Here is a 26,364-nt window from a genome sequence, read left to right on the forward strand (position 1 = left end):
AGAGTAAAACCTAAAATTTTGAAATCACTTAAAACAATTTCAATTCCAAAAATACTTTAATTTACCTTTACTAGAAATAAAGGGCCCGTTAAAGGGTTAAGGAAGGCTTATACTTACTCGCGCGTTGAAAACCTCATTCTTAGAAAAATTTTAAATCAAAACTGTCTATATGAAAAATACCAATTTCAAACAGTAATGATGTGCGTACGAAATGGCTATTTTGTTATTTACCACTTTTACTTAAAAGAGCCACCTTCCTTTGGTTTATCCATTTGTAAGTTTTTAAATCTATTATGGTAAATAAAGCTACTTATCTTGTTTTTTCAAAGTAAATGCTACATAAACACTATTTAATAACAGTCGTTGAACAGCCAACCCAATTTTTGGATTTACGACTACTAATGTTCAACTCCGTAGCCTTGTAATTTTGAACCCAATCCAGAACTCGTGGATCATGTATTGGGAGAAATTTGTCTCCGTGGTGGACTTTTTGATGGAGCTAACCCGTATTTGCGTTACATGGAGAGGAAGACCACGAGAACCACCCACGGTTAGCCTAACGGCAAGGGGACTCTAACCCATGATCCGTCTACCACTGAGGATATTTCAAGTCAGCACTGTGGTCGGTGCAAGCCGGATGCGGAATTCGTATCGACTAGCCATCGTCGGGATCGAACCCCGGTTCACCTCATTGGAAGGCAAACGCTCTATCCCCTGAGCCATCGCGGCTCCATAAACACCATTGAAAAGACTGTTCCTTCTCTGAAACCAGGAAGCTATCCTGTTAAAGGAATCCTATGAAACTACTATCGTTACCTTTAGAGTCGTTGCCTACCTTGTAACTATTTAATTACTTTCTATTAACTATTCAATCATATTAAAGGAAAAAGATACTCAAATTAAACTTTCCTTGAGCAGGTTTAATATTTTATTTAACATGTAACAGACTATGCACATAACATAGCCAACTTTTTTTTTTTTAATCTTTAACACAATCAAATATTGGTAATAGAATCTGGCTCACTAGCGTCATCTATAAAACTCTACTCTTAATATGATTATCGCAACAACGCAATCGCAACGATTATCGCAACTTACAACCATTTTTGGTGTAAAGTCGGAAGACAGTTTAAGAAATGGTTTTAATGAATGTTCTTTAAAGTATAGAAGTGTGACATACGTTTCATATCTATAAACCTTTCTGTAGCAATCTTAATAAGTTTGTTAAATTTAATACGAAGTTTTGGGTCAAATGTTAAAGTAGGAAGTTTATAAGATATGGTATCATGTTTCAGACTTATTTTGGTTGGGAATTTGAAGGATACTAGGGATCAACGAGTTTTAAAATTTATATTATTGTATAAAAATTAAATAGCGTGTCTTATATTATAATAGGAAATTCTTAGATGGCATTTGATCCCACAATCATTTTTAATCGAAATTTTGCCAAAAGTGAAAAAACAAGTTCTTGAGCACCATACATGGCAGTACTTTTACTTTCGTTACTTGTACCGCCGGTACAAGTAGAAAGTACGTACTTTTACTTGTATTTCGTTACTTTTTAAATTTAGTACTTTTACTTGTACTTTCGTTACTTTTTTTAGAGAAAAAGTACAAGTATTTATAACGGAAATATCGAATGAAATCGTTACTTTTTTCTAAAACTCGGTAAGCTTTCTAAAAAAAAAATTACATTAAAAAAACTGCTTATGTTTTTTTAATTTATAAAATTAATGAGCAATATATATGCATTCATAGCTAACTTCGTGTTCAAATACCTTCGGTTTCAACTTATACTGCACATTCAATTATTTTTTTACTAGCTCAAAGATCACTAGCTCAAAGCTATCTGAAACCCCGTGTTTGCTTTGTTTATGTTTGTGCTTTTAAAACGCGTTTCTAAAGAGTAAAACAATTTTAAATCAATGGTAATTTAAATAAATAAAAATAATAAACTAAAAATTAAAATCAATAGATAAAATTTCTTTTTCGTGCAAATCCATAAAAAGTTTGATATTAAAATTATATTTGATTTTAAAATTATATTATACGATTATATTATAAAATTATATTATAATATTCTTCCGAATTTAAAAATAAATTAATGTCCATAACTTTCAAAATTAAAAATAATTAAATAAATAACAACAATTTTGCAAAAACATTAAAGAACATAAGAATATTATTCAATAAAATTTTAGGTTACTTTGAATTTTCGATTTCCTAGAAATGTACTTTTAAATCGTTACTTTTTTTGTTTAGTACTTGTACTTTTACTTGTACTTTTTACTCGTTACTTTTTAAAATGAGATCTTTTTACTTTTTACTCGTTACTTTTTTTAAAAATACTTGTACTTTTACTCGTTACTTTTTAAAAGTAACGTTGCCATATATGTTGAGCACATATACATGCTACAGTTTATACCAGGGATGGACAAACTACGGCCCGAGGGCTAACTGTGGGCCGCCAGAAGGTTTTATCCGGCCAGCGGATAGAATTTTAACTTACCAATTCGTGGCGAATATAAACAATATGCATCCATTTTCTTGTCTACTTTGCTTAAAGCTATTTTTGTTATTTCTTTTTTAACAAAGTACTCATGAACTTTCATTTTCTCTATTTTTGTTCTACAAAACATAAATTGATGAAAATAGCTACCACAGACATCTTCAATTGGTAAAATGTTGAAATCAGAAGTTCTTTATAGAATAGCCGTAGATTGGCACCATCTGAAACAGTTGTTTCTAAATATGCCAAAGTTTGAGTCTTACAAATCATTACCATAAGCTAATTTCCCAAATTTAATATTTCATGCCCAGAAAATCAGTGTTATGTTTGCTTCATCTTATATATGTGAACAAGTGTTTTCAACTATGAACCTTAGAAAAAGTCTCATTTCAGAAGTAGACTAACAGATAAGCATTTAGCCTCGTTCCTTAAATAAGTACATCTAATTTCGAACCTCAATGTAATGAACTTTTAAAAATGAGATCGCAATTTCATTCATCTCATTAAATATTTAAGTTAAAACTTGTATATCGTTTTTTTTTATTTTAGAAGTTTTTACTTAGCCCACCAAACTTTTTTTCTCCACTTTTTGCCTTCGACCAAAAAAGTTTGCCCACCCCTGGTTTATACAAACTGCTGTTTCGTAAACATCCCTCCATGTGAAGTCTGCTCCACTCCTCATAATTTATTCGCGGATGTTTCATATTTTGAATTTACAATTTAAAGTTTTAGGTAATAAAGTATAGTCGTTGAGCAGAGACTTTTAGAATGGAAATTAATAAAATAAGAATATCGATTACAAAGCGGTTATAAAATTTTATAACACAAAGACAATTTAGCACACAATTTATTACACGAAGACAATTTAGTACACAATTTATTACAGAAAGGTAATTTATTACACAGAGACCATTTATTACACAAGTTACGAAACAATTTTGCTCGAATAACTACGAAATTGAAGTCCAGTTTATAAAACTTGGCAGTACGATAATATTTAAAGGAAAATAAACCGAAATATTTTTAAACATCTAAGTATACTTTGTCACTATTTATAGTAGAATCATTTTTAAAATCTAATATTTTGAAAGGATTGTTGCTGCAAAATTTTTCTAGAAAACTTAAAAGTAAACATTAGTAATCATAATTTATTGAATATTTACTGCCCTAAAAATCGGCAAATTTTGCATAATTTTTGTAACGATCAATCTTTTCAACATGAGAAGGTTTTAATTTAAACTAAATAGTTATGAACTTTTCTAATACATCTTCAAAAACATTATGAAAAAAATATTTAAAAAGCTCAATACTTCTGAATTACTTTAAACGAAAAAGGTACTTTATAAATTTAATCTATCATTTTGAAAAAGGGTTCTCTTAAATGGATCCAAATTTAAGAGCCTTTTTTCAAAATGACCATATTCAACTTATAAATGCCTGAAAATGTTTAAAAACAGTTTTACTTCAAGATTTCATATAATAGAAAAATTGCGAGGTTATAAGGTCATGAAACTACTTTAAATAAACTGTGAATTTCGTTAAATTTTGTTATACGCTAATTTGGTTCGAAGAAAAAACATTTTCCAAAATCTTGAAACTGTTAAATTTGTTTAAGACTTTAAATTCGCTTATAAATTCTTTTAATTTGGCTAATTGTTAAATTTGTAAAATAGAATATTAAACGTTTAAATAAGAATATTCTGTGGATTTTTTTCATTCAAATAAGTTACTAACTTACGCAGGAAAATTACCAATAACAAAAAGGTAGAACGTTTAAAACTGAAAGTTTTACTTCCATCCAATTAATTTTTTTTTAAATCGCCGATTGTACTTAAAACTTTATGTATAAAATGTATAAAAATATGTATAAAACATTTATGTATAATTAGTTTCTGAAAATTAGTTTAGAAGCTTTAAAAAAATTTTGAAAAAGGTTGTCTGTTTAAAATAAATACTATTGAAAATTACTTTTTAAAATTTGAACTAAACCTACAAAACTAGTTTACTAAAAATGATTCTGCTATAAAAATTTTAAATAATTTACATTTTTAAATAAATTTTAAAACTTAATTTTACAATTTCAGAAATTTAAAAAAAGTTTTCATGAGAGTTCTGGAAATTTCACAGGAATCTAGTTTCGTAATGATAATTGTTAATTACCTGAGCAAATTATTTCCCAAATATTTAACTAAATATAATGGAAAAAACTTTCACAACAATCGATTAAAATTACTAGTTCAACGATAAAAATTCAATACATTAGACAGTTACAAATAAGACGTGTTGCCAATGATAGGATTCAAATCATTCAAGAATTTGTCAGATTTGAAAAACTTACTTTGAATTTTTAAAAAGAAAGTTGAAACAGAACACATTTGGGAATTAAATATTAAAGAATTTAGAAAATTTCAGACGTTAAAACTTCCTTGTTTTTCAAATTTTGAGACGATGTTTATTTCAATAACAGAGTTATTCCGTACAATCTGAATACCTTCACTGCATAGTAAATCATAACAAATTTTTACAAATTGAGATAATTTAACGAAAATTGGATGAACCATAACCTAAAATCAAAAGGAGCACTGTACAAAGAAAGTTAAACAGGTAACAACTTTTCTAATGAACATTAAATATAAATTTTATAACAATTTTCAAAAGAATGCTGCAATCTAAAATAGAAACATTGCGTTACAAACTTTGCAATCAATGTATCAAAGTGAGAATTCATCCAAATTTACTTTGCGTACTGCTTCATTAACTTAAATTCCTTTCAATTTCTCCAAATTTACTTAGCTGAAATATCTCCTTCCCATTAGCGATGTTAATTCTCAGAAATTAAAACTTTTAGTTAAAAGTCTCTCAACTGCTTCACTTAATTTAAATTGTACATTAAATTTTGAATATAGTTTAGCTAATTTAAAAATAGCTAAACTATATTCAAAATTTAGTGTACTTTAAAGTTTACAAATTGGAAATTAGTGCATCCTTGCATCGGGATATACATTGCATCGTTACAATTTTAAAGAATTTGAACAAATTAAATTTTTGCAAGATATTTATATAGATGCGGTGTTAGGATTTTATCAGTTGAGGAAAATATAATATCTTTCTCTTTATGATTACCATTAATCTATTCTCATGTTTCTAAACTGATGAGTGTCTGTTTTATGGTTTACTAAACTAATTACGAAATACATGGTCTTCCTCCTAAGCATAGGAATCCCTTAGGTTTTCAGCTATATTTTCATGCAATTTTAATTGGTTTCTTTCTAAATTGATTAATTTTTGAGCTATTTTGTTCTCTAAATAGTCTTTCCATCACATGGGTTACCATACCTGCCAACTTTTAATCCTTCCAATGATGATTTTCCCCAGTGGTAGTTAAATGGATTTTAAATTACAATTTTTGACAGAAACATACGTTGTATTTTGATGACAGCATATACGGACTATCATATCAGAATTGCATATTACTATATATGCTTAATTTTTTTAAAAATAGTGGCGGATCAAAAAGATTATAAAATTAAGTTTCTAAATGCATGGAATATATTACTACCACTTTAAATATAGAAATAAAATTTTACGCCAAATGCGTAAAAATTGGCGGGTATGGGTTACAATGATTGGAGGGGGAGCGGGTACTTTATAACAGTGGTTGAACAGCCGACCCATTTTTGGGCATACGACCACTAATGTTGAACTCCGTAGCCTTTTAATTTTGAATCCATTCCAGAAGACAAGGGAACACCTGGATTAAGTATTTGCTGAAATTAGCCTCCGTAGAGGATTTTTCGATGGAACCAAGTCGCATTTGCGTTACATGGAGAGAAAACCACGAAAACCTCCCACGGTTAGATTGACGGTAAGGGGACTAACCCATGATCAGCAAGGTGGTCGGTGTGAGACGGGTGTAGAATTGGTAACGACGAGCCATTTGAAACCGGTTTACTTCATTTGAAGGCGAATAATCGCATTGTTGTGTTAAACCACGTGGTTATACGTGGCACATTAACGGCACAACTATAAAGCTTTGCTTTAACATCACTCTGATTAGAATTTTCGAATCAGATTTAAATAGATGCCTACAAACAGCGACGCACGTGCGAATCTAACCTTATTCATTGACGTCACTTGCAAGTATCCAATTTGTAGTAAATAACGCAAAACTAAGAAAGCAAGAACTATTAACGCTGCCAACGGAAGCAGAATCGACTTTAACTTAGTCCGTTAAATTATGCCAACTGGCCACAAAAGGCGGCTAGTTACTAAAATAAAAATTAGATTATAACTTGTAAAGTTATATTTACTTAAATTCTTTTATGAATTCCTAAACTATTTTAAATTAACTCTTATTTTTAGCATAAATTTTAATTTGAGATTTTACTAAAATTCTTTCGACACATGGAATACTTAAATCGATGTCGTTAAACTTTAAATAATGACATAAAAGTTTTATGGTGTGCTTTATTAAAAGTTTGTAATAGTTTAATCTTAAAAATAATATTTATATAAAAAGGGTAAGCAGATACATATTTAGTAAAAATACTTCTAAACTCCTGTAGCGCTTTATGTTAGCTAGAAATTTCTATTACCACTTAAAATTGCATTTAACGTGATACATTTTTGACCGCTCGAAAAAAATCTGACTAATTTAGTTTCAAGTCCTAATTTATGTCGGTAAATTTTAGACTAACAGATAATGCATCTACATCACAATAATATAGTAACACTTTCTGCATGTAGCAATTTGAAAATGAAACAAATCTCGACACAAAGTTCTTTTTTTTTCAGAATTAGTGCTCTAACTAGTTTGAAAGTTTTAAAATTTACGAATTAGAGATTTTGTCTCAAGTAAGATATAAAATGTAACTATATAGAAATCAATATTCTGGCGAAATTTCTTTAATTGTAACAAAATTAACACTACATTCTTCCATGATGATTAGAGCTTAAAAGCTCTAAGTTTAAGAAAAATTTAACTTTTTCATGGAAATGAAATTTTAAATAAATGCACCTTGATTTTTTTTCATTTGGAAAAGTAAATGCATAACCTTATTTGGGCACCAAATATTGCCATAACCCGTTATTTCCCAAAGTGTGGTACGCGTACCCCCAGGGGTACGGGAACAGTTTAGAGGGGGTACGAAATATGCGAAATATCTTGGAAAACACGAACATTTCACAAATTTATATTTAAAAACAAAGCTAGCCATGAAAATTTACGATTACGTATTTCTCTATTGGCTATTTTTCGCAGAGTTATCAGTTAATATTTAGTGGTGTTAACAGCCAGTTGTGATTTTTAACTTTTGTGCAGTTTTTTTTTAATTGTAAAAAATACATTCATTTTTTTAACCAGTGGTACACAGTGTTACGAAAAATTTAGAAGGGGTACACAAAAGACATAAGTTTGGGAAACACTGTCATAACCAGTCATGAACTCAGATCAGACATACTTTGTCAAACAAAATTTATCGTATTTTAAAGCAAGCACTTCTCATTTAAACAATTTAATTATTTATCATTAACTTACTCACTCTACATAACTTACTCTACATAACGCTTTAATGAAAGTATGGTTTAAATATATTGTGATTATACAAAACCTGCTTATTTTTAATACTTATATTTTCGTATTTGATTGCTTTTCCAATGGCAGTTGATATAGAAAAGAAACTAATATAAATCTTACCGTAATCTCAAACCCTTAGAAGCGAATTTGTGAATGAAATTTGGGGATATAAGATTTATAAATTTAAAGCTAATATGGTATAATTTCAGCAATTTAAAATTTAACTTTCATATTCATTTAACCAGCTTATAGCATAAGCGGATCCTTTAATGTTATATGAATGGCACTAACTGGAGTAAAAAAGTTGAAGAGCTGAAAAGCTCATTCAGTAAATCTCAGACTGCATGGTGCGTAAGTGCGTGGCCTAAATTTCACAGCGTATCACTTCTGGAAAATATTGCAGCAACTAGCTCTTACTCATGGGTCAACCAGTATTAAACTGTTCCCAAACAGGAAAGTAGTCCCAACTGAAGTCTAATTTTAGAATTCAGGTATGAAAGATTTAAAACAATCTACAATTAAAAAGTAGCATAATCGAATCCACAAAGCTCAAACGCTGAGACTTCGGAGCGTGGACTTTTGATTACTTCTGCTTCAGTCTAGCCTCAACAAGTTAACCAAGCTACCACAACAAGTTAATTTTTTCGAAATAAATTTATTTGATTGAAATATCGCAAAAGGTATTTCAGTTAAAGACTTAAAATCTTGAAAGTACAAATGATCTTCAGAAAATTCATGTCCCGAATACTCGATCTATTATCGCAGACTTCAACTATAACCGTGTGCAAGTAAATCGAAAAGTTCCGAAACTGCTGGACGAGCGTGAAGCCTAAAGAGGAAGCAGAACGGCCGTCTACAGCTACCAATTCGGACTTCACACTTACTTAACCCTTTCGCGCCGACTGTCACAAATACGTGCCAGCATAAAACCGTATCAATCAGTGTAAAAATATAAAACTGGTAATCAAAGTATTTCTTTAGCAGTTTATTTGTGGGCGGAGTTATAATTGTTTGATTGATTTAATTCACCATTACTTTGTTCAAAATAAAACTATTTAGTTATACTTTGAATTAACATTGATTATATACATGATTAAACTAACAATAATTAAAGTAAAAGCAAAGTAAGTCTGTCAAATTAGAAACGACAACGTTTAAGTTACCGTTTTTTATTTAGTTACAAAATGATTCTGATTTTGTGCGAATGCTCTTCTGAATCACCCGTCCCTAAAGGGTTAACGGTTAAAGATTTGTCCGACGCACTTGCACTATTATGTTGTCGGCGGAAATTCCTAACAGATGTTCTCACAATTATCCAACAAATTTAGACTACTGGTTAACCCACGTGAGTGTTAGCTTGCAATGTGAGTGTTAGTATACAATAGAGTGGGGGAAAAAACTTTAATTGCTGTTAGAAAATTCTGACAAAAAATTTATCATTGTAACTTTAACCCTTTCTAAGGCCGTGGTAAGTATATTTACCACCAATTTTTAAAGTCCATGGTGAACATTTTGACCACTTTTAATAGAGGTTTCCATTTGTTAATAGCTTCATCTTTCTTGAAGTGGGTTTGAATAAAATTGGTAACCTTTGTTAATTCAAGAAAACATATAAAAGTTATAAAATACATAATTCTTTTTGAAGTTTGTATCATTTCTAAAATACATTTTGTAAATAACGAAAAATAAAATTCAGTTAGTTCCTAATAGGTTGCAAATATACTTTAAAATTTAGATAAATTTTTTGTAAGCAAAATGAGTTTTTTTTCTTATATGAATAGATTACATAGCTTTATATCAATTTCAATTCCAAAAATACTTTAATTTGCATTTACTAGAAATAAATGGCCTATTAAAAGGTAAAGAAGCATTCGTCCGCTGTGTAAGACATTAAAAGTCCGCCAAAGCAAATATCTAAATGTATGAAGTTAGTAAACTCCTAGTATTTAAAAACGTATCTTTTCAGTTCTTATTCTAAAAAATAGTTACTTAATTTGACTTTGAAATGACTATGTTGTATTAATATCAAAATCATAGCCAGTCTTCATACTTTCATTATAATGTTCAGTAAGAAAAGTAGCAATAATACGGCACCTTAATGTATCGTAAAGTTCATTTAAAAAACTCTATTAATAAATGTAAAATTAGAAACTTCATTTTAACAAACATTTAGCAGTAAAAGTATTAATTATTTAAAGTTTAATATAAACTCATATTCTTTTTTCTGAAGATTCTGAAGATTTCTGAACATTCCTTAAAATAAAAGTATTCACTTTGTGTTATAATTTGGAAACGTTGAACTTAAGCTTACTGGTAATTCCAATTTAAGGGGAAAATAAGTTGCTTAGTCACGAAACTTTTCAATAAAGTTACTTAAAAGCTTTTAACGATGTAATTTCAACCAATGAAAAAAAATTATTTGTCGACGTACAGGATTAACTTATAATTTAATCCTTTGATAAGAGCAAATCAAAAAGCATTTCCTCCATCCAAAGGAACTATTAAATTAGTAACTTTTCAATCTGGCAATGTTTAAACAGTGTGCTCTGTATATTTCTGAGCCACTTTTAATAAAAACAAAAGTTAAAGTGAATATTTACAGTTTAAAGACTTAAGGAGTATTCTTAATCGCACGAATTTATCAACGGTTGTATGATAAATTCACTCGAGTCGAAAGTAGTACGACATTCAGATTGTCAAGAATTTTCACAGTATAGAGAACCAAAAACCTGTTTAAATTAAAATTACACAATAGATATTTAAAACAGATTTGGAGCAATGTCGTTTAAAACGCATCCAACCATTATACAAACATTAAATTCATAGGAATTTCTGCAATATAATTGTTCAAATGCTATCCCTTCAGAACTTGTTTCCGAACTGCAGAAACGCTTTATAACTGCTCTGAAAGGGAAACCTGCAATTGTTCCATAACGAAGGTTTTTTATTAAAGATAAATTTCATAATTACATTCCTTAAATTTAAAACGGAATCAAATTTTGAAAACTAAAATTATATGAAATTCAACTTTCCACTGCTAAAAGTTTTATTAAATTTCCATTGGATTACTTTTTACGCAATTTAATAACAGCTCAGATATTTTCGAAGTTGCATAGCTTCATATTGCAATTTTAAACTTAGACATAAAAGACAGCAATGTGATACAGATAATACAAGCGCGCGTGAATGCTTGTATTATCTGTATACCACACAACAATCTAAATTCATAAATATATGTTTCTCAACTAGTTAAGATTAAATAATCTTCGCTTTGGAGAACTATCGTTTTATTAAGTATGTGTTTCTCATCAGCGTAAATTTATTTTTGCATATATTTTACACTTAGAACACTTTGAGATTTCTTTTCTATTTGCTATTTGACAAATATTTAAATATTTTGAAACTGAATAAAGTCTAATAGTAATTTTCCAATATTGACGCCAGACTTTAGGAATTTCTGATCAAAATAAGCACGAATTTTGTTAGAAATATACTTTAATATTATGTAAAATGGAAATTAACAATGGATTTAAATTTTTATGTTTGATAAAAATAAAAGTTTTAGCCGCAATTAATAAAGCTTCAGCAAAGGTTACGTAAAGGACGCTGCTGTACTCGTAATCTCCAATAAAATTAAATTATAAGCATTTTAAAACATGTGAAATTTACAAAATTTGTTTATTATAAAATTTATTTTTCAAAAGCATTGCGGAGAATCACAGTGATTCTAGGTTCAGAGCTAAATATTTAAAAGAAGGAACATTTTTAAACTGTATAAAATTTAACGCCGAAGAACAGAAATTTGGGCTACAACAGAAGTTTATTGCAAAAATTTAAAAGTTAAAAGAATTTTCAGCCTAATACCGTCGTTATAAAAGAAGTTTCTCATTTGAGTTTTGCATTCTTGTTTATGTTTGAAAATTTTCACTTAGGCATAACTTAGGCTTTTAAACCGAAAACTATTGAAATATTTATCCTTCGGTACGAACTGCCATCTAGTTTTGGGATGTTTCCCAGACCGTTGCCAATAGCCCATTGTGCAGCTCTAGTGCGACGTCAATGAACTACAATAACAATAACCATCTAGTTTTGAGCACACTAGCTAGTGTGAAAGTAATCAAAACTTAAACCTTGAATATTTTTTAAACTTTTAGATTAAATTTTCTCAAATTTTTAATTCTCTTAAATCATTTAATTTATATTGAACAAAAAAAATTAAATTGAAACAGACGTTTTACAAAAAAATTCTTTCGAGCGATCGTGTGATTCAAGATACACATTTTTAAACATTTCATTACGCACAAGTGTACTTCACTGAAGTAGTTAAAACTTGCATTTAACTGTATCACATTGCATCTATGAGATGGTTCATTAACTGTTCAATTCGCTAAATATTTTTAAGAGAGCGAAATAAAAAATTTGCCAAAAATGAGCTCATCTGAATAATTTGGTGTTTTCTTACAGTTTCACTATCTAACATAATAAGAAAGTTTAAGTTTAGCTGCTTTGAAAAGCATGCCTAAACAAAATAGCACTTTTTAAAATTTAAAAATTTGCAGATTTCTGACATTTTAATTTTATTGATAATAGGAACTTCTGTAAGTTAAGTTAAATTTAAGTAAAAAGATATAGCAGTAAAAAAATTTTTGAAGTCTAACGGAGAATACAGACTGTTTTTGTAAAGAGAGACTTTTATACCCGAATTATTAATTTAATAAATTTTAAAATTGACTTAAACTAGACAAAATCTTACCCACCAACAATTTTCAAGGTTTCGATTTCATTGCAGTTCTGTTTCGTAAGTTATAAAATTAAATACAAATTAAGACTACTGAAAACTCTCACCTCTTCCCCGTTACTAAATTTTGATTTAAAAGTTTTATTTTAGTCTTCAAAATTAGGCCTCCCGCGACAATTATGATTGATCGATTATCCCCAGAAGATTTACAAAGTTTGAGCACCTGTGAGTTGTAAGCACACTCTTAGACAGGTGCTTAAGACAAATAGATCTTACGACATAAGATCTATTAGTAATTGAGATTTGTAATGCCTTAAGATCTATTTGTAATTGAGATTTCTAAAGACATTAGAAATCTCAATTACAAATAGGTCTTAAGACATTAGAAATAGAGAATTAAAGCAATGTATCAGTCAGCATAATGCACTAAAATCTTGTTTAAAGTCTGTCCTTTAAAATTTCTAACTAATTTAACATTGTGTGATGAAATCTTAAGTTTTTATTTCAAGTATTTTATTACGAAATTCTCACTTTGATGTTAAACTTTTAATTTCATTCTCCACTTCAAAAACGAAAACATTTCCCGGTCCTTACAGGCGCATGATACCAATTTTAGGAACAATTAGGAATAAATCAGCATTACATCTTGGACCAAAACATTAGAGAACTTCAGTCAGCATTATTCAAAAACCACTTTAGGCAAGTATTTGAAAGTTTAAACAAAAAATGAAAAAAGCAGCAAATTTAAAAATTCTTTTACGGTCTGTTGAAATTTTTCTAATTCAAGTAGGTTAGTCAAGATTGAAGTGTAGAATAGCGAAGTCCAAATAATCCTTCTTAAGGTGATCGTGTCCGATCCAAGCAAATTAACGAATCTAGAAGGAGAAAAAAAAATTATTTTTGTAGAAGTATCTTTAATAAAGACGAATATTTTAGCATGAATCCTTTAAGAGATCATTCCTTAGTACCAAGTATCAAACTAAAAAGGATTAATAACGGAGTGTTTTTAATTCTCACAAGTAATGATTGACACTTACTTTACTCTGTAGTATTATTCATATATATTATATAATATTGTGAAATAGAAGATCGTTACCCAATTAAAATTGGAAAATATAGTGATATTTTAGAGTTTTAAATTTAATTTTATAAAAAGAATCAGTTTTGAGTTATATACGTTGACAATTCATTATCATCCAAATCAGTTGACAATTTTACCCTAAGTAAAGCGTCAGTACTAAATAACATTTTTAAACTACGAGCCGCATAATTTTATTAAGAAGAAATGTCTATTTGAAAGAAATTTATAGAAGTTCTGAAGATTCTTAGAGCTTTCCTCCGTAATCATGTAAAGTGACTTTATTTTCAACCCTTTGAGAATTTTGATGATATTATGATATTCTGTAAACTATTAAGCCAAGAATTGAACGTTTAAACGCATACATTCTTTGAAAGCATTTCAAATTAAAATTTGATCAAAAGATACACATACCCAATATAAGCCAGTAGTCTAATTAACTTTTCTTTTTGCCAATAGTCACGCTGAGAAATGTGGAATCCAAAGGGTGTCGATATCTGAACTAGGTTCTTTTTCAATAACATCCAGTATAATGTGAAATCCAAATTGGTGACAATAATCCGGCAACGTGTTCTTTTCCGAATGCCAAGTAGCAAAATGCAAAGGTCGAATGGGTGTCCATGGTCTGGCAACGTTCTCTTTAATTCTCTATTTCAAAGGCTCTCCACAACTCAAAATCTTTACCCAACTAAAAAGAAAATTAGCATTATGCAACTTATGAATTATGTAACTTTTGTGTTTTTCATTTACACTGAACAAGGTACACAAACTGACACTACTTATTCTATAAACAGTTAATAGCGAAACGTTGATATATCTTATAACATTCAGATAAAACCAGAATGATCATTAAAGACATCTAGTGAGGTATTAAGACAGCTGTTCCCAAACTGTTTTCCGCGTGACCCTAGGGTTCCGTGCTACAGTTTGGTTGTAAAAGAGATTCCGCTAGTCAATACTCTTTATAGCCAGTAACTAGTTTTGAAACCTCTGATTATATTTAGATACAACCCATAATTCGTAGTATTTAATCTTTCGGTTGCCTTTATTATATTATTTCAAGTAAAATACCAATGAAATAGAAATTTCATTTTTCAGAAGAAAAAATAATATTTCGAATAACAATGAATTTTTGTATAAATTATAAAAACAAGCTTTTATAAAATATTGCACTAGTATTTCCTATCACGCTTTTCAAATCAAAATAAAATGCTATAAAAAATAAGTTTCCTTAATAACATTTTCAGAGTTTATAGCAGTTCTTTTAAGTTTCCTTCTCGAAGTTAACCATAATTCATCTTATTTTAAACATTTTTAGCTTATGTACATATGTTATTACACCAAATATTATTATGTATTATATGTATTATGTTATTACACTTAAATCCTAAGTCATAACTAGATAATTTAAGATAACGATAAAATGGAAAAAAATTTGTTCCATAAATTAAACAATTCAAAAAGGATCATTTATGGAATATGGAGTTCACTATTACCTTAAACTTTTAAATAAATTATAGATACGAAACCAGAAATAGGTCCGTAGCCGGAAAAAATTGGGAACCGCTGTATTAAGATATTAAATTTTCTAAATGTTGCAGCAAAAAAATTTCTAAGCATTGTGGATAAAACTTTTGCTCCATTTGCAGACCTGCATATCTGTTTAAGAAATAATTTTTTATTCTTAGGTTAATGCTTATTAATATTAATATTTACACGCATTCGCTAAATTTTAGAATCTAAAATTCTAATGCAACACTTTCTACTAGAAAATATTATTAACCTTAATTCCATCCAACGTAGATATATTAATATCGTTAAATATTTTTCAACAGTTAGAAATTAAGAAAAAAAATCTCTGGCACTTAATATGTACCCTATCCCAGGTATTATCAACCATACTCTTTAATTTTAGCCTAACTTTTACTAATCGGAATTTTCAAGAATCTTACTCCAAGTGTAAGTTAAGACTTGCATGCCATTCTCTTGTAAACATTTGTGTTTTTTGGAGATTTCGATACATTAATATTTGATCTTTTGAGTTATACATGCATGTGGCCTTTTTTAACTTTCATCCAATCCTTAATTCATGGTCTATTTTACATTATTTTAATTAAATTTTTAAGTGATTGTATTTCATTTGATTGCAAGCTCTGAACTTCACTAGTGGTTTGGGGGACACAAACCAATAACCATATTTAGCACATTTCAAAACCTTTGTGTCTAATCCAATCTTTCATGTAATGTATAAGAAGCATAGAACCCACCGTAGTTACATTAAAAATTAAAAAATAACGCCTAGTCAGAAATGGTTGGTCAAGTCTGCGAGTCTCAATAATTCCGGACAATTACAATGAAGGGCACAATTTCTTGTTTTCAAAGTAGCTGAAGAACATCTGAACTTACAAACAAGTAACATACAAGTGTACAATTTGAGTATGACCAACAAAAAGAGTGGTCCACATGCTACTCAAACAAATTGTTCTCATAAGTCGAAAGTCCCGCAGTGGACTGATCGTTAAGACACGGTTCCCAGCAGATCACCGAAGTCAAGCATCTCTGGCTGTGGTCAGTGAGTGTGCGGGTGGGTGACCCACTTGGATCAGTCTGGCTAGAAACCGAGGGTGTGTGGTATTGGTTCTCGTTAAATTGTTCTACCGTAAGTGTTTGACTTCGCGTGCAGGTCTTTGGGCTACCGAAGCGGGCGGCGCCATCTCACCTGCAAAGGATCAAAATTGTGATGGCATGTCTACAGATCATCCTCAGGGATGTTTCCCAGACCATCGCCAATAGCCCATTGTGCAGCTCTAGTGCAACGTAAATAAACTACAACAACAACAAGGAACAATAGTAATAATTATTTATGTCCACTGGAGCTGCTGATTGGGCTATTGGCGACGGTCTGACAAACATCTCTGAGGATGATCCGAAGACATGCCCTAGCAATTTTGATGCAAAAGGGTGATTTGGCAGTTGACTACCTGCGAGCGAAGTCGAGCACTTTACGGTAGAATGGTTTCACGAGCACCGATACCGAACACCCTTGTTCCCTTCGCAGGCTGATCACAGTGGTCACCCACCCACTCACTGACCGTTGCCGCTCATGCTTGACTTTGGTGTTCTATTGGGAACCGTGTCTTTGCAATCAGTCGACTGTGGGACGAACATGAATAAAGTTAACAAAAATTCTGCATGGATAATTATTGTTTGTTATACCCTAATATTTTATGTGTGGTCGTTTATTTTGACACATGAGGGCAGTAACCGGCATCAGCTGCTCAGATATGTTTATCTGTAAGATTGGCGATTGTAAATTTGAAGCAAATTATCTACCATTTCTAACTTTTACAGCCCGCTGATACCACTGATAGCGGGAAATAAATGTTAACTTGTAAAAAATATAGTTTTTAAGCACCCCGATATGCCCCGAAAATTCGAGAACTTGTTTTTATATCGTATAATAAAAAAAGAAAATAACTAGATATGAAAATACCCTATTACGAAATTACGCATATTTCTAACTATTAATTAACATTTATCCACCAGAGAAGTTATTTTTCTGTGCATGTTAATAATTATGAGACTATATATCATATCTGATTAAAGATCATATCGAACGAAAATATTTTATACTAATAAAATCGGCATGCCATATTTTCAGTAACTCTTTAAATTTCTTCTTGAAAGAGTTATAAACGCATAGTATAATCAGAACATGCTTGCCCATTTGTTCTGATTTATAGGAACATTCTTGTTTAAATATTCAGAGAGGTGATAAATTTTATGATTTAACATTTTATTAGACTTAATAATTATAATTTAGAATGATTGAGTCCACCACAACTTGTACAACACTCAAGCATATGTGTGTAAATCCTATTAATTATATATAAAAGGTTTAGAAAGCGGACAAAATAAGTTAACCTTGATTTATTTGGCTATATTATAACATTTTATTACTGATTTAATAAATATAATTTATAATGATTGCGTCCACCACAACTTGTACACAACTGAAGCATATGTGTATAAAACCTATTAATTATATATTAAAGGTTTAGCAAGCTTACAAAACTAGATAAAATAAGTTAACCTTGATTTGATACTTAGCTACCACTTTAAACACTCCTGGAAGTTAGAACTTACTGTTTGGTGGTTATGTCAGAATCGAAAAACAATATATTGAAAGTATTAAAATGTATAATTTAGTTTAAAATTAGTCTATTATTTTTTTCACTTTGGAGGGTTTATCTACTAAGCTTATTCAAATATTTACCGCCACATTTTTATTTTTCTGTTAGTGACTTGTCGTTGTTTTACTTTAAAAAATTCCCCACTTATGTATTATAAACTTATCTTAAATTCCCCACTTATGTATACTATTGTATTATTAAAAAATTAAAACATTTTTTTCTTTTGCAGTGCGTAAAGGAAACGAAGAAATTTATCGTTCCATGACAGCTGGTGCTTCAACTTCTCCTCCGACGTTAGAGGGCGCAGTGGTTGTCAACAACACTGCGCCACCTAGTGGTACTTCTGGATGATGAAAAGCCTCTTGAAATCGAAGATATAGTATATTGTTGTGTAACACGAAAAAAATGTGTCAAATAGATTGTTACATTAAGTAGATTCTATGACAAGTTAACATAATATTGTTACGCGTTTTTGGGGTCAAGTTTATATTGAATATCAATTTAATAAACTGGTACTATACTACTTATACAGAGGCTCAAATATATTCAAAAGAAATTATTATTGTTAAATCTCTCTCTCTACAGTTCTGAGTTCAATAATTTTTTGAATCCTTAACAAATAATAGAGCCAAAATTATACTATTTAAATTTCCATTTTGTTTAAACTTCATCCAGGTGCAAATTTTAGTGCATAGAAAACTATTTTTATTATTATTATCATTATTATTATTGAAGTTAAGAGCTTTGTAAAAAGTAACACTTTTAATGATAAAAATAGGTTTACATTTTTATTTTAAAGTTTTTCCCTTTTATTGTTTATTTTGTAATATATTTCTAGACTTATAATGAAAAATAGAGTAATTATAAAATATCTGCATCAAAAAAAAATATTTTGTCGATATTTTTTTAAATCCTAATCCAAATTGAGCTGGAGCTATTGCTATCACAATATATCAATATTTATTTAGCATTTTAATTTTTGAACAAAGTGTAGGCACTGAATTTTAACACTTCATATAAATTCTTATTCATCAAAGATTCTGAGGTGTATCAGGTAACAAAATTATTCTATTAATTATATACATAGGTAACTGATGCATCGTTACTATAAAGTTTTAATGTCATTTTTTATTGTTGGAAGAAACATTTGGGGCCAAAACTATACACTGTTACTGAATAACAGAAATTATACACGATGTTCTGTAATGATCACTCTTAATATATATTTTTAACGCCATCGCAATCTGTTGAATCATTTTAAGGGAAGGCGTGACTGAAAGTGTGTAAACCTGTTTAACTACTGCAGGAAGTATAGAGGAGTTAGAAGACGATTAATATAAACGTCTCCAAAAGTCATTAAATATTCAAACTGGTTTTAATGATTTTCCCCTTGCCTCCTTCTCTAGCGATTCAACCCATTGTTCGGTGCTTTTGTTTCTCAATGTTAATTCGCAATCCCTAATTGGTATACTCTTTTTTTATTTCTCTTTTGACGAAGATTTTAAAATTACACATAAAGGGTGGTCAGTACAGTACACCTTGCATTTCTCAAATGCCACGTGACTCTCCTGCAAACTCAAATTGTGATATGAACAACAAAGAAAAATTATGGAGCTCAGATATGTAGTAGTGTTTATAATTTTTTCTTATTTTAGTAGTATAGTCCATTTTATGAATAGAATCCATTTAAGTTTTTAGTAAACGTGTACAAAACTTGTATAATTTGTCGTTATACTATTAACAGTATTATTTGTACAAAAAGAAATTATAAACTGCTATACAATGAATACAACGAAATGAATACACTGAAAGGAAAATATCAATGTCAAAATCTACATTAGTTAGTATACTAAATTTAATTATGTCATCCAATTCAATTTGACTTGTATAACATTGAAACAAACCTACTGAAAATAGTACAATTGGCGTTTAAATCCGTAGTACAGTGCAAAACCCGTTATCCGGAAATCAGAAAACCGGAAAACCAAAAAACCCGAACGAAATTCAATAAATTTTCCGCAATTTTTAAAAAAAAAAAAAAATTTTCCTCATAAGATTTTAGGATTTTTCTTTCTTTTTTGAAAGATGTTTACCTTACCATCATTTTGGAAATAATCATTAGTGTATTACTCCATCGTTTTTTCCTTCTTTTCAAGATTTTTTCCAAAAAAAATTTTTTTTTAGTTGAGTTTAACAATAAAAAAACGGCTTTTTGTAGCGATTCAGAAAACCGGAAAAGTCAGTTATCCGGAATAGCGATGGTCCCGATCGTTCCGGATAATCGGTTCCCTACTGTAGTTGAGTGACTAAATTCAACAAAGGAATCCGACTTTTTTCAAATTAATATAAAAGAGAATGAACTTGTTAAAATTGGCAGAAACAAATTTGCCGTAGAAATCCCTATATTTATCAATGCTCTTTAATTTTCTTTGATTTGTATAATATGGAAAAAACGCATTGAACACTGTATTAATTTCGTCGAAATCTGTATTAATTAATGGCCTAACTTTAATGATGTGATTCAATTTTCCAAAACTAAATGAACACATTTAAAGTTGTATAATTAAGGTTTGCAATATGTCTTATGATTTTACTTATCTATATGCGGTTTTCATTGATTTGTACAATATTGAACCAACACACCAAAAATGGTATCAATAGAGACAAATTATACATTAACTAATTGACATAATTTATCAATATTATGTAATTTAATTTGATTTGCATAACATAAGAACATACGGAAAATGGTATCAATAGAGACAAATTCTGCAGTAGTTAATTGACATAATTTATCATTGTTATCCAATTCAATTTTATTTGTATAGCGAAAGAACAAACACAGTGAAAATGGTATCAATAGAGACGAATTCTGTATTAGTTAATTGACATAATTTATCTATGCTATCCAATTCAATTTTATTTGTTTAACAAAAGAACAAACTCACTAAAAATGGTATCAATAGAGAGGAATTCTGCATTAGTTAATTGACATAATTTATCAATGTTATCCTATTCAATTTGATTTGCATAACATAAGAACACGCGAACAAACTTTACATTAATTAATTGACAGAATTTATCAATATAATCTAATTTAATTTGATATGCATAACATAACAGCACACGGAAAATGGTACTAATATAGACGAATTCTGCATTAGTTAATTGACATAATTTATCAATGATATCCAATTCAATTTTATTTGAATAACATATAAGCAAACTCACTGAAAATGGTATTAATAGAGAAAATACTGAATTATTAAATTGACATAATTTATCACTGTTATCCAATTTAGTTTGATTTGTATAACATTAGAACAAACACACAGAAAATGGTATCAATAGAATGAAACTTACTTAATTGGCTAAAATTACAAATTTATAAATGATTAACGTTACACAGGAATTTACATACTAGCTTTTTGAAGTCGTGAAATTCTTGCCCATAATTTGACATTTGTCAAAAATGGTTGTAAATATTCAATCATAAAACTAAAATACATAATAAGAGTTTTTATAATTTAAACTAATTAAATTTTTAATTAACATAGTGAATTTAATTTTTGTTAAATTTGATCTTTAACGATCAAAAGTTATAAGAATGGCAGAGAAAATTATAACGCATATGAGTAGCTGCCGATAATTTTTATAAAAATTTTAAAATTGTTGAAAAATGAATAATATTTTAAAAATATGTACATATTTAATATTATATGTTTCTAAAGTGAAATTAAAAAATGAATTATATTAACAAAATTTATTAATTGTTATAAATGTGAAAGCTGTTTTGAGCAACAATTAAACATTTTCTTTAAAAAAGAAATATAGTTCTTAAATTTTTCCTTAATTTCACACTAATTTCGGTTAAATGAAAAAGTTTTTGATTTATTTAAATTATTGTTTTGAAAATTTAAATGCTCACTAAGCAAGAATCGTTTTTGAACTGTTTAGGATTCCGGAAATATAAGCTACTGAAAGCATTTCAATTTTACCTTTTTTTTTAAGAAAAGTAAATAATCTGTAAATACCACTATTTATTAATTGCTGAAACATATATGGTCAGTTTCCCGTGAAAGTATACAGAAAATGTTTCGAAATAAATTGTGGTAGTTGCGAATAGTTTACTTCTTTTAATAAAAAAGTAAAAATCAAATATTTTTACAAAAAGTATCTTCTATTTTTGAAAAAATTTTCAATCCTTGAAAACGTTTTCATTTCCCAAAACTGTACAAGGGTCAAAACAAATATTTAATTATTGCTTTTAGTATTTAATGTTTGTTTATGTTACTATGTACTTATGTTATTATGTACTTGTTTATTGTTTAAAACTGAAATTGTATTAGGAAATTTATTATTTTATTGTAATAACAGTTATATATTTAGGTGAAAATAATGTGTAAAGATGTGATGATGAAATTCAATATGAAATTTGATGTTTAATGCTTAAAACTTTGAATTGCTAATATAAATGAATCATTACAAAAAAAATTATGCATTTTACGAACCGTTGCTATACGCTTGCTAAAGACCCAATACTCGTACCCATCGGTAGATTTCACTTGTCGGAATTGAGTAAGAATGACGTCACGAACTTAAAAGACTATCCAATCGTCTGAAGTTCATTCTCGCTTATTTCCTTCAGATGAAACTTATCCTTTAGTACGAGAGTTGAGTTGTAAGAATTAATTCATTAAATTGTTAGATAAAACAAAAAGTCAAATTAATATGTTATGGATAAAGCTATAATAAAAGATAAACCTAAGGTATAACCGATTAAAATTGCTGATTTTAATAGGTTAAAGCTCGGAGAATCTGCAATGAATTCTATTGAGTTCCTTTCGTTAATCAACAGTGACTGAAACTGAACTTAAAGCTCCGAGAATACCCATTTAACCATTTTACCCGTCAAACATTTAACCAACTAATTCTGTGTCTAACCAATCATTAACGCTCAAAGCCTATACAACGCTATTATTATCCAAACAATAGCACTTAACCTTAAAAAACCACTGTATGGAATTTCAGACACATTTATATCAACTCTATGGTTTATACCCGTTACACGTTGAGTGCTACGTCTGTCATTGGTTACTGACACTGAATTTTCCGTTTAGACTTCGTTAATCTTCGGTGACTGACACTGAACTTTCAGTTTAGGCCTCACTAATCATCGGCGACTGACATTGAACTTCCCGTTTAGGCTTCGTTAATCATCGGCGACTGACATTGAACTTTTCGTTTTGGCTTCGTTAATCATCGGTAGCAAACAGTGTAAAACATAATATAAAAATAAAAAATTTACTTTTTTATAAGTAATTACTGAAAATTTGCTTAATATTTTTTTAATACAAATCATATTTTTATTTATTTCAGACCATTAGTCTTGCACTTCGCATTGTTATATTACAATACGAGAGCTTCTAAGCAATACACATAGCCTGACGGAAATTTCTTTAATAATACACATGGTGCTCAACAAATTAACGTTAAAAAAAAAATAAAACATTTGTGTGAATCCTTAATGGTACTATATAGGTAAAAAGTTATATTACCTAATAATGATGCTTTGTGAGCATTACCTAATAATAACCTAATAGTTACCGAGTAATAATCATGTATCTACGAGCTTTAACATACAAGAATTGATAATCTCTACTTTATCTGGTTAAATCTAGGTTTATTTTTCATTCATGCTTCAGCCATAGTAATTTTAGTCTTTATAAAAATTAGTATTTAATCAGCACATTTTCATCATTTTAAAAACATTTTAACTAAAAAGTATGTCGAGCAGATAAAGTTATGCTTAGTAAAACAAAACTTTATTTGATTCTGAATCGCATCTTTTAAATAAGAAATCTTGTTGCCAATAGTGTTTTCGTAACACCATCGTGAGAGTTAAGCTAGACCATTTGAGCTTATTTCCTTTTCGCAAGAAAATTCGCTTAGTTATTGTAGCTGACTATTTCTTAAATAATGCAAACTAAAAAATAAGAATTCCTTTTATATGCTGTAATATGTGTAGAAACCAAAAAAAAAAAAGTGATATTGCAACTTTATTCGAAACCGAAATTATGAGCTTTCCATTTAAATTTTCCCTATAGTAAATAGATTAATTTATTCTTTGAAACAATAGTAATTAACCCGACTCAAATCTATCAAGCAAGTATGTTTTATGTTAGATTCTTAGAGAAGTAAGTAGTAGGGATGAGAGATAAAATATCTGTTAAATCCATTAATTGATCGCTTAATAGGACATATTATTTTTATGCTAATATAAATTTTGAGATTATTTGATGTATTACTTATTTTTCCTAAATATGCATCAATTATAATGCGTATAAACAATGCATTTCAGATACAAATGAAATTTTAATATTTAATTTTACATGTTATATTAATAATAAAATAAGTCTTACATTAGTAGTACTTATAAACAATGCTTACTATCTTTAGATAAAAATTCAGTTTTAATATTTGCTTTAAGATATTTTATTTAAAACATATAAGTCTCAATATTTATAATCCAATAATTCAGCTTTAGTAATCAATTAAAAGTTTGCAAAATAATTGTTAGTATAAATGTACGGTACATTTTATTTAGCAAAAAAAACTATATAAATAAAGTTAACGAAATATTGTTTGTCTTACAATAACAATTTGCTTCGGAAAGATTTTTTAATATCAATCAATTCTAAAAAATTTTAATGATTTTAAAATTTTACCTGTACAAATGTTTTTTTCATCTGTATCACAAAATGTCTTCTTTAAAAATATGAATGAATTATTGCATCGTTTTTAAAAATTTAAATGAATCAGTGAATCATTTTTAGAATAAAAATAATCAATCAATTATTAGATTTATTTAATTAAGTTAATTGAATCATAACAGTTTGGGGATAAACTATATGGTTGGTACTTTCCTTATAATCGCTCATCCCTAGAAACGTAAGTGAATGAATTTGCTTATTTGGAAATGATTTGAGCCATATTAGAAGACCATTAAAAAGCAATGCGTTAGTTAAATAAAGCAAAAGTGTTAAGGAAAGTGTAAAAGATTTTAGACCAAATGCTTTGAACACATTTTATACGACAATATTCATATATAACAAGTTTAATATAGATTTCAAACTACTTCACATAAGGAGCTCTATTTCACTGTGAGATTTAATTAATAATTTTTTTTAATTCTACTTATCAAACAAAATTTATCTTAATACAAATTTAGAATACATATCGTTTTCAAAGTACTATTTAAATATTACCTTACGAATATTCGATGGTATTTTTTTAATAAAATATTTCTAAAAATCCAATCAATCATTAGTATTTTCTCTCTCATTAAGACTAAATTTGCAGCTGACGTATTTACGATAATTATAAAAATGTGGAAAGACATTGTCAAAAATAAAAGCACTCCTAAACAATTTTGGCTAGTGATCTGCTCATTCCAGTTGGAAAACTTTCATCTTCTATATCATGTTTGTTTTCTTTTTTTTATTTCAGTTCTCTTTTTAAACAGATTTTCAATCCTTACTTTCTTAAACAACGAAAATCGTTTGCAAACAGCTGTCTATTATTCTAATTTAATTATGACAAATGTTTGAAAAGCGTATAAATTGGTGCTCGAGGATGACAAAAAACCATCAAATTCATCAGCAAACATAAAACCGTATCCTCAACTATTTGCTATAATGACGTCACGAATCAAGAAGTGGCCATTATTAATTAGATAGAACCAATTGTTTTGTGTTCGATGATTTTGCTAAATATTTTTATAAGCCAAATTTCAACCGGAAAGGACAAAAATCGAAGTTTAAATATTTATTTCCTTTACAACTATTACTACTTTTCAATTCAAAATTCAAATTAAGAACTTTCTAATAAATAAAAAGAAATAATACTTTCGAAATTTGCGAAATGTGAAAAATAGTTTGAAAAACTTAATTTCGTAATGTTGGATTCAGCAATCGATTATTATTCCTTAATTTTAACGAACTTTTATAAACGAGTGAGTTTTCTGAAGAAGTAACACTTTTGAAATTCGTGAAAGATGATAAAAAATCGTCTGAAAAACTTTTTTTCATTTTCTTGGATTTAGTTATTGCTTATTAATCCTTAATTTTAAAGAACTTTTTTAAGTAAGGTGAAAGTCATTTAAAAGAAGGAAAATAAATTCGCTTCCATTAACATATTAGCCAAACATAAACCTAAATATGTTTGGGTGCACTTGGTTCGTGCAATTTTATTTTGATTAAAGCAACAATT

General features: G+C 28.8%; 1 protein-coding gene across 1 annotated transcript in view; it reads left to right on the forward strand.

The window, feature by feature from the left end:
* Positions 1–20,135, forward strand: part of LOC122270739 (probable serine/threonine-protein kinase DDB_G0282963) — a 582,082-nt gene extending 561,947 nt beyond the window's left edge. The window contains exon 2 of the mRNA XM_071184977.1: positions 18,323–20,135. Coding sequence (XP_071041078.1) covers positions 18,323–18,444 — 122 coding nt within the window. The 3' untranslated portion in view covers positions 18,445–20,135. The remainder of the gene's footprint in view (positions 1–18,322) is intronic.
* The last annotated feature ends 6,229 nt before the right edge of the window (positions 20,136–26,364 follow it).

Source organism: Parasteatoda tepidariorum, chromosome 9 (genome assembly GCF_043381705.1).
Source record: "Parasteatoda tepidariorum isolate YZ-2023 chromosome 9, CAS_Ptep_4.0, whole genome shotgun sequence".
NCBI lineage: Eukaryota > Metazoa > Arthropoda > Arachnida > Araneae > Theridiidae > Parasteatoda > Parasteatoda tepidariorum.